General features: G+C 47.4%; 1 protein-coding gene across 1 annotated transcript; it reads right to left on the minus strand.

Moving 5' to 3' along the window:
- Positions 1 to 112: 112 nt before the first annotated feature.
- On the minus strand, positions 113 to 2,470 carry ARMC7 (armadillo repeat containing 7). The gene is made up of 3 exons (XM_075518963.1): positions 2,377 to 2,470; positions 2,152 to 2,295; positions 113 to 1,161 (listed from the first exon to the last, which is right to left on the minus strand). The coding sequence occupies exons 1-3, from the start codon at positions 2,441 to 2,443 to the stop codon at positions 824 to 826; spliced, it is 549 nt and encodes a 182-aa protein (XP_075375078.1). The 5' UTR covers positions 2,444 to 2,470; the 3' UTR covers positions 113 to 823.
- Between the last annotated feature and the right edge of the window lie 7,892 nt (positions 2,471 to 10,362).

The raw sequence follows: 10,362 nt of genomic DNA on the forward strand, positions 1-10,362 counted from the left end.
TGGCCAATAATGAAAGGAGACCAAGCTGGCTTCAATTTCTGGCCCATGTGCATGAGTAAGAGTGGGTGAAGGCTGGGCTGCAAGTGCTGTAGAGAAATATTTATGAGCTTATACAAGACTGTTTACAGAGCATTTAAGTTAATGTTTTATTAAGAGAAGGTTTTACAAGACAGCTGTTCTCATGAGCCAGGCTGCCATGAGCCCTTTTTTTAATCTTCACCTTTCTCACCAGTGGTAATGAAAGAGAAACAACTTTCCACTTCCTGATTTATAGGATAGCTACAGCCTGCCCTGTGTAGTGATTTACTAGCTGGTGCCTATGCCATGATGATAGGATGGCTTATTTAGTACCAAAGGGACCCAGTAAGATTGCAGACTGCCAGGGCAGGGAAACACCTTCTTTCTTCTGCAGGAAAAATAAAGTTTATGTGACATTTCAAAGTCACTTGAGTTGACGCTGAAGAGGAGAGCTGCAGCAAAACCAACCAGGAACTGGAGGGGATATAAGCTGCCCAATAACCCAAGCAGAAAAACCCCTAATTGCTGGGAAAGTTATTTGTGCAAGATGGGTGCTGGGCTGCACTTGGCAACCTGCTCTCCGACAGCCATGGTCTGTTTTATTTTATTTTAGCTGTGTGCTTGGCCTGACTGACATGGTAGTGCTGTACCATCCGCTTTGTTAACTATAATTGAGCGCTGGTATGACCGATTTCCCTCTTTAATGTTGTTCTTGACACACCCTTGACCTGCTGAGCAGAAAGTGGAGGCCTGGGAAAACAGAGGGAGGTCTCCCTCTCAACAGCTCCACACTGCTCTGACAGCTTCAGTCCTTGGGGAGAGGAATCCCCACCGCTGTGTGTTTGCTTAGATTTCTGGCCTCTTCCACTTGCAGCGGCGTGCAGTAATCCTCCAGGAAGACAGTTGCCAGGTTGCTTAGCCTTCTGCTGGCAGAGAGAGAGAAGCGAAGCATGCACTCCACCACTGGGAGAGCCGTGGTCTGCTGGCGCGACTGCGGCGTTGTCAGGTACATCAGTGTCGTGACTGCCGACATGACTGTCTCCTCATTGGAGCTGGAGAGGCAGTTGATGATGGGCTCTACCCCATTTGCCTCCAAGATGTAGTCTTTGTTAATTTTATCCAGGCACAGGTTACAAAGACCGCCTGAAACAGCAAAAGAAAATGTCCGACACGCAAGACAAACTCTCCTCTCCACACCCTCATCTTTTTCATACTAAGATTCACATTCACTGGTGATCCCTTTTTTCTAATGCAGAAATAAGCATCCAGATTTTCTGTGAGATTTGGATGGACAATTCTTAACGGCTTCCTGGGCAATGTTTTCTTGATTCTTTCCAGAGATTTTTCCACCAGAAAATTCCTCCTCCTGTATGTCATTAGAGGGCACTGTACTGCTGGACATAACGTCTTTCACAGAATGAAGAATTCCAGTATCACTTAACCCTAACGGAGGCTACAAGCCAGCAGTTTATTGCAGGTGTTTTAGAAAAACAGAGAACAGATATAACAGTACTAGCCAAGAGGCACAGAATGCTTGTACTTGAAGCTTTTAAGATGCAGCCATACCCTGCTGTAGCTCAGTCACAAACCTCAAAAATCAAATATATTTATTATTATCTCATGGAATCACTCACAATTAGGATCTGGCCCCTTAGCTTATGTTCAGACCATGACGAATCGTTATAAGGCAGTTCCTCAGAGGACTTACTAAAAAATTCCAGGTAAGTATTCTAGAAGAGTGGTTGTCAATAGTGGAATGATAACATTGGACTGGTACATTATATAGGACAACAATTTATGTATTAATGACTGTTTCTCTAGAGGAGATATTTTGTTAAAGTCATTCATCTAGTGTTAACTTACAGTCTTTAAAAAGAAAACCCTTTCCAGAAAGCATCTTTTTTAAGCACAGCAGCTATATTAGGATTAAGGGGAGATACCTGCCTCCTACCTCTCACCCCATTACACTCATTCTCCACCAAACGAAGCCCTGTCAGCACAGCATGGGTCTGCTCTTGCAGCACAACTGCTATCTGCCTCTCAGGGAGGAGATTAACCACCAAACCGAAGTGTCAGGCCCAGTATCCCCTGGCCTGTCAGCCCCTCAGGAGGGTGTTCAGGTGCAGTCCTTACCAATCGCAAACTCCACGAGGGTCTCGTTGTCTTCGGTGAGCGTATCAAGGAACAGATCCAGGACCTGAAGTTGCCGGAGGTACTCGTAGTTTTTGGGATCGTAGGCAAAGTTGGCCAGGTTCGCCAGTACCTGCTCCTTGGCCTCTGCAACGGAGAAGCGTCAGGTCTGTGAGGAAACGCACTCAACGTGAGGAGTATTAGCAAGCAGCAGTGCCTGGGGCTTACCTGGGCTGTCTGTCACCTGGAACTCGGTGACGAGGGCTTGCAGGTACTCCAGCCGCCCCAGCTCCATCCCGGGCCCAGCAGCGATGCCCCAAGCTCAGCCACTAAACGCCCGGCGCCTGTGAGACACCCCGCGCTCGGCTCTCCCCTCGCCCGGGAACCTCGCGGTAGGCCGGGGCGGGGCGGTGCTTGCTCACGGCGAAGCTGCCCCACGGCCGCGTCCCGCGAGGTGGAGAGGAGCCAGCGCCCTCCGGGCGGCGGCAGGGACGCCGCAGCGGCCAGGCGGGAAGAAGGGCCCGCTCGCCGCCATCTTGTGGGCGTGGCGCGGCGGAGCCTTGATCTCCTCAGGCGGGAGGCGGTGGCGGCGGCGGCTCCACCTCCGCGGCCGGCGGGTCCCAGGGTGCGAGACCCCGGGGTCGGTGGCTGTGGGGCGGTTACAGATTGGAAGGCAGTCGGCTGCCGAGCGCGGGTCCGCGGCCGCGGTGTGGGGCGGCAGGCAAGTGCCTTGCGGGGGTGTTTCCTTCCCCGTGGACCGTGTTACCCGTTACCAATCGCCGCAAATAAATGAGCGTGCGTTGTGGTGTTCCACTGTGTGTTTTGGTATATGGCAAAACTTTGGTATTTAAACACTTTGCTCTGGAAAGGAGATAAACTTTCCTCACTCACTAGTTATTTACTCAAAAATTTTTCACATACATATATTTTTTCCTGCTCAGTTTCAATACTGCTGTCCTTCCAGGTTCTTCAGAGTTGGTTGTAGTGGTGCTGCTCAGCGTGGATAGACCCTGAGCCGCTGCCCAGGCCGTGGATCTGCTGAGCGGCTTCCCGGCCGAGGGGCTCAACGAAGGGATGAACCAGATCTGGACCGAGCTGCTCCCTCGGCCTTGGCGTCTCTCTGGGTGGTGGGTGTTCACTGTGGTAAAATATGGGACATGCAGATGGTAAAGCGATGGCTGGGGCGGTAGGGAGGGCAAGGGTAGGGAGAGATGCTTGTGGGAATAAAGGTTTTAGTTTCAGTTTCAATATGGGATTGCAACTCATGGGCTAAAGAAGGACAATGGAAAGAGATTTTTTGTCTTTTGTAAAAAGGCAAAAGGATTAGAAGCTGAGGGACAAGGTAAAAAGAGGGCACAATGTATGCACAGTAAGATAAATTACCTGGGGGAAAAAAAAGAAGCAAAGCCAAGGAGTGAATTAAAACAGCAGCAGGTAATTCCACCCTGGTTGTACAATGCTGTGGTCTAAGCACAAAGCAGAGCAATGACATGATTCTGAACTAGCACAGTTCCAATGAAACCACTGTGATTATAAGCACTGCAAGTGGGTTCAATTGTGGTTCATGTTGTGTAAATATATAAGGTAAAGGTACGTAAACATCATAAACTGGGGAGTGGACTCTGCAGAAATTTGTGTTGCTTTTTTTGAAGCAATTAAATGCATGGAGGTTCTTCTGTAGATAAGGTAGGAAACAGGCTGTGAGCAGATGTTGTCTTTTGTATTATCTCAAATGCAGTTGATTTTCATATAAAGCAAATGGAACATGGACTGATCCGCCAAATACATGGTATCAGTGACAAGGATGTTGGGCTGATAATCTCTCCTACCACACAATGGGGTGTAGTAAAGCATCTGCCCATGACCACATTAAATAGAAGGATGAGCAAAGAAGCTACACTGAATGCAGTAATGCTAAATCTTTTAACATTGCAATGTTGTGCAAAGACAGAGAATGTGAAAGTGAAGGTATTTATTTCTACCTGGTATAAAAGTTTATGCTGTGCTAGCAACTTCAACTCCTATCATAATTATCAGCTGAAGTCAGTATGTATGTGTGAATATATATGAAAATGATCAGCAAAGGTGCTACAGACTCCTTCTATATTAGAATGTTTTGCTAGTGTATTAACAAATCTCTTTTAATGTATGCCTTTGTAAGTGGTAAGTGTTGACATGCTTTAAAGCTACATCTGTCATTACACAGAAAGTGAATGACTAACGTGAGAAAGCAGGAGAAGAGAAAGCAAAGGCAGAGGAGCTAGTCAATACAACAAGAAGTGATTAAGGATACTAGGATTGACCAATAAGGGGTGAAAAACAGTATTTAGAGAGGAAAAATGCAATGACTTCTGCTTGTAAGTACTAGATCTGTGGTCAGTCAGTATAATTTTGCATGCACAGAAGCAGTAGGAACTTTGTCCTCTGGAGTGGTTTCACAGAGAGCAGTGTTTAGAAAAGACTGGTGTCTGTGCTGGCTGAGTTTCAGGTGACTGCATCTCCAGGTCACACTATTCAGTGCGTGGGAAGAAGTAACCAAGAGGAGAGGAACACCTGTACTTGTCTTCCTGGGAACTGTGAGCTGTGGTCCTTCTAGCCTTTTGTCTTGCATTGAGTTTAATCAAAGCTGGTTAAGAGACGTCAGAAACATTTTACATTTAATTTGCTGTGTTGGAGATGCCTCCTGGAGGAGAGTTTGATAACATCCCCTGGTTTTGTTGTCCTCGGAGTTTTTCTGCAGGAATTGCAGACTGTGCTAGTACTGCTTACACAACCTGCTTTGTTACCAGCTCTGTGCTTGTCTTTGTGCTGACTTACTGCGGGGAGTTTGTCCTGATTGTCCAGAAAGCTCACTTGGCAGTAGGCAGAGTTGGCTGGGGTATGTAACCCTCTTACTCAGGCTGTTTACTCACCCAATATTGGGTATATTGCTCAAGTGTCCTGAATGCCCCAAGCACTTGCTGTTTGCCAGAAGAGTTAGCACAGAATGGGCTAGTACAGCTGGGGTATTCACAGCTTCAGGGGCTAGTCTAGTGACACTCATAGCACACCAAAGTTAGAAGTCAGTGAATTTTCATTTCTAGTAGTTGTGTTTCTTTTCTTGCAGTTACTAGCCAGGTCTGCAAACAGCATGCCAAGCTCTTCATTTAAGTGATTTTGCATTTCTGAGGTGTTTTAGAGTGTGTAAGTTTACCATGACCTTTCTTTGGGTTTTTATTAAACTTTTCCAAGAATTACATTGGCAGAGTATGTAAGGCTTTTAAGGATCACGATCTTGCAATATTTCAGCGTGAACTTCCTGGTGAATGTTTCATTGCAGTAAGGAAAGGTGCTCGTTGCAAAAATGCTTAGCTTGCAAGGTTAATGATACTTTAAATGATAAAGGGAGCAGGAGGGGGTAAGAGGGGACCAGGCGAGTGAGGGACATTTATTTCTGGTCAGGTTTTCTTGCTCTGCTCAAACTCAGAGGTTTGTAACCTGGCTGAGGTATTAATGTTTGTCCATAATTAAACCCAGGATTATTTTACTGTCTGTAGGTGTTTAAAAAAAAACTGCTTCAGGGGGTGGTGGTAATTAAGCTGTGGTTGCCTTGCATAACGGGATGACCTTAAACTAATGAAAGGAACTTTTATTGCTTTATTTTTCTTCTGGGCTTCAGGATTCTTAAGGACTGAGTATTACTGCTCCTGTATGATGGCTCCGAGGGGGAATATTTATTATACTGTAGCATGCTCAGTATGCATGGTCCCTTCAATTACACGTTACAAAGCTCCTGCTCAGGGCAGCTTGGAGTTCAGGTTGAGAAAAGTTAAAATAATGGATTGGTGAATTAATTGTTTTTCTTCCCAGAAATATCTCTCTGCCTCTGCAAATAAGTCCCAGTGACCCTGGCACTGAGTCTGGGAGTATCAAAAAGCAGTTCTATAAAGCGCTCTCCTAACTTTCCGTCCTAAATTACCTTGCACTGCTGTGCCCAGATAAGAAATAGTCAAAACAGATTTCTTTGCCGTGGTGTAGGAGGAGCTGATCTCTGTGTGTCAGCTTCAGTTGGTGAGTACCATTCCCCCCCCCCGCCCCCGTATCTTGCAAGCATGCGTTAGACTATACATTTGCTTGCTCATGAGCCAGCTAGAGCTAAACCATTGTAGACAGAGCAGCTGGCTCCACACAGGAGATGCATTCTATTGCTCCTTCAACTAACCTTTGTTTTCCTGTGATAAACTTTGATGTGTTGTATCTTACACTGTATCTTGCCTGTTTTGCCGAGGACATTTGTAGTGGTGGGAGGATTTGGGACAACATGACCCCATATTTCTGGAAGAAAACAGAAAGGGAATGTAGAAAGGTGAACAGAATTTAAAATTTAAGAATTACACACAGAATAAATGGCAATCTGTTCAGCTGCTTAGCTGTTTTATTCGCAATAGCTAGAAGACGTTCGGGACTTGATCCCTTTTCATTGCTTTTTTTGAGAGGGGGAAAGCCCCATCTTTCATAGAATCATAGATCATTTAGGTTGGAAAAGACCTTTAAGATCATCAAGTCCAACCGTTAACCTAGCACTGCCAAGTCCACCACTAAACCACGTCCCGAAGCACCACATCTACACGTCTTTTAAATACCTCCAGGGATGGGGACTTCCCTGGGCAGCCTGTTCCAATGTTTGACAACCCTTTTGGTGAAGAAATTTTTCCCAATATCCAATCTAAACCTACCCTGGCACAACTTGAGGCCGTTTCCCCTTGTCCTATCTATCGCTTGTTACCTGGGAGAAGAGACCGACCCCCACCTCGCTACACCCTCCTTTCAGGAAGTTGTAGAGAGCGATAAGGTCTCCCCTCAGCCTCCTTTTCTCCAGGCTGAACAACCCCAGTTCCCTCAGCCGCTCCTCATCAGCCTTGTGTTCCAGACCCTTCCCCAGCTTTGTTGCCCTTCTCTGGACACGCTCCAGCCCCTCAATGTCTCTCTTGTAGTGAGGGGCCCAAAACTGAACACAGTATTCGAGGTGTGGACACTCACTAATGCCGAGTACAGGGGGACGATGGCTTCCCTGGTCCTGCTGGCCACACTGTTTCTGATACAAGCCAGGATGCTATTGGCCTTCTTGGCCACCTGGGCACACTGCTGGCCCATATTCAGCCAGCTGTCGACCAACACCCCCAGGTCCTTCTCTGCTGGGCAGCTTTCCAGCCACTCTTCCCCAAGCCTGTAGCGTTGCATGGGGTTGCTGTGACCCAAGTGCAGGACCCAGCACTGAGCCTTGTTAAACCTCATACAATTGGCCTCGGCCCATCGATCCAGCCTGTCCAGGTCCCTCTGTAGAGCCCTCCTACCCTCAAGCAGACCAACACTCCCACCCAACTTGGTGTCGTCTGCAAACTGACTGAGGGTGCACTCAATCCCCTCGTCCAGATCATTGATAAAGATATTAAACAGGACTGGCCCCAGCACTGAGCCCTGGGGACCACCAATGGTGACTGGTCGCCAACTGGATTTAACTCCATTCACCACCACTCTTTGGGCCCGGCTATCAGCCAGTTTTTCACCCAGTGAAGAGTACACCGTCCAGGCTATGAGCAGCCAGTTTCTCCAGGGGAATGCTGTGGGAAATAGCGTCAAAGGCTTTACTGAAGTCTGGGTAGATAACATCCACAGCCTTTCCCCCATCCACTAAGCGGGTCACCTTGTCATAGAAGGAGATCAGGTTGGTTAAGCAGGACCTGCCTTTCATAAACCCATGCTGACTGGGCCTGATCACCTGGTTGTCCTGTACATGCTGCATGATGGCACTCAAGATGATCTGCTCCGTAACCTTCCCCGGCACCGAGGTCAGACTGACAGGCCTGTAGTTCCCCGGATCCTCCTTCCGTCCCTTCTTGTAGATGCGCGTCACATTTGCTAACCCCCAGTCAACTGGGACCTCCCTGGTGAGCCAGGGCTGCCGATAAAGGATTGAAAGCGGCTTGGTGAGCACTTCCACCAGCTCCCCCAGTACCCTTGGGTGAATCCCGTCTGGCCCCATAGACTTGTGTGTGTCTAAGGGTATAGCAGATTGCTAACCATTTCCCCTTGGATGATGGGGGCTTCATTCTGCTCCCTGTCCCTGTCTTCCCCCTCAGGGGGCTGGGTACCTGGAGAACAACTGGTCTTACTATTAAAGACTGAGGCAAAGAAGGCATTAAGTACCTCAGCCTTTTCCTCATCCTTTGTCACTGTGTTTCCCCCTGCGTCCAATAAAGGATGGAGATTCTCCTTAGCCCTCCTTTTGTTGCTAATGTATTTATAGAAACATTTTTTATTGTCTTCTGTGGCAGTAGCCAGATTAAGTTCTAGCTGGGCTTTGGACCTTCTAGTTTTCTCCCTGCATAACCTCATGACATCCATGTAGTCCTCCCAAGTTGCCTGCCCTTCTTCCAAAGGTCATAAACTCCTTTTTCCCCTGAGTTCCAGCCAAAGCTCTCTGTTAAGCCAGGTTGGTCTTCTACCCCACTGGCTCGTCTTTCTGCACATGGGGATGGCCTGCTCCTGAGCCTTTAAGATTTCCTTCTTGAAGAATGTCCAGCCTTCCTGGACTCCTTTGCCCTTCAGGACTGCCTCCCAGGGGACTCTGTCAACCAGGCTCCTAAACAGGCCAAAGTCTGTCCTCCGGAAGTCCAAGGTGGCAGTTCTGCTGACCCCCCTCCTTACTTCTCCAAGAATCAAAAACTCTATCATTTCGTGATCGCTGTGCCCAAGACAGCCTCCAACCGTCACATCACCCACAAGTCCTTCTCTGTTCACAAACAACAGGTCCAGCGGGTGCCTTCCCTAGTTGGCTCACTCACCAGCTGTGTCAAGAAGTTATCTTCCACACACTCCAGGAACCTCCTAGACTGTTTCCTCTCTGCTGTATTGTATTTCCAGCAGACACCTGGTAAGTTGAAGTCCCCCATGAGAACAAGGGCTAGCAATTGTGAGACTTCTCCCAGCTGCTTATAGAATATTTTGTCTGCCTTTTCATCCTGGTTGGGTGGTCTGTAACAGACTCCCACCGTGGTATCTGCCTTGTTGGCCTTCCCCCTGATTCTTACCCAGAAACACTCAACCCTATTGTCACCATCATTAAGCTCTAGACAATCAAAACACTCCCTAACGTACAGGGCTACCCCACCGCCTCTCCTTCCTTGCCTATCCCTTCTGAAGAGTTTATAGCCATCCATTGCAGCACTCCAGTTGTGCGAGTCATCCCACCATGTTTCCATGATGGCAACTATGTCATGGTTTTCCTGCTGCACAATGGCTTCCAGCTCCTCCTGTTTGTTGCCCATGCTGCGTGTGTTGGTGTAGATGAACTTCAGTTGGGCTATTGATCCTGTCACCTTTTTGGGGTGAGAAGACCTCATTCCTATGTGACCATTCTCAGGCGCTTCCATGGTTTCTAACACATCCATAACTCTTGTGTCTTTGCTGCCGCATGGATCTCCATCCCCTACCTCCACTGAGACCGCAGACCGAAGGACCTCGCTAGCACACTGTCCCTTCTTCCTAGGAACGTACAGCAGTCATTGTTTTGTTAAGCTGAGAAGCACCAGTCCCTGTTTACTTTGTAGTTATGGACCATGTAAGCATTACACAAGTTAATAAACATATGTGATGAGAGATTAGATATGTATGTCTCCCACTAGCCATCTTATTTAAGTATATGTTTGATCAGGAAATGCAAAGCCTACTGGTTCAGTAATGCTAGAGCAGTACTGAAATATAGATACTACTGAGTGGTGGGAGGAAGAACCCTTCTGAAGGGCTGATACCTCTTCCACTGTAAAAGCTGGCTGTGAAGCCATTATAGGCTTGGAAGACCTTGGAGTCAGTTTTCCAGTGGTTTCATCCAATGTGGGTTTTTTTGGTTGGTTGGTTTGTTTTGCCTGGGGACCCCACAACTCTAATGAAAACTGTGGTTTTGTAGCTAGGAATTTGATATAGCAGTTCTCAAGATAATAACTGCAGTTGAGTTGAAAGCTGTCACTTCTTCTATTTCACTCCCATTTTATGCTTCTGTCTTTCTGATGGTTTCTAATGTGCTGAGTAATCTTCATCTGCAGTGCTTTGTGAGCTCTCTGCTTCTGTCAGATCAGGAATGATACAGAATATAAACAGTTTACAACGCAAGCTGATGCTGGGGGAGGCTGGAGGTTGGTGCACCTCTCATCTAAGTACTTACAAGCGTAACTCTCA

The sequence above is a fragment of the Mycteria americana genome, chromosome 16 (assembly GCF_035582795.1).
Source record: "Mycteria americana isolate JAX WOST 10 ecotype Jacksonville Zoo and Gardens chromosome 16, USCA_MyAme_1.0, whole genome shotgun sequence".
Lineage (NCBI taxonomy): Eukaryota > Metazoa > Chordata > Aves > Ciconiiformes > Ciconiidae > Mycteria > Mycteria americana.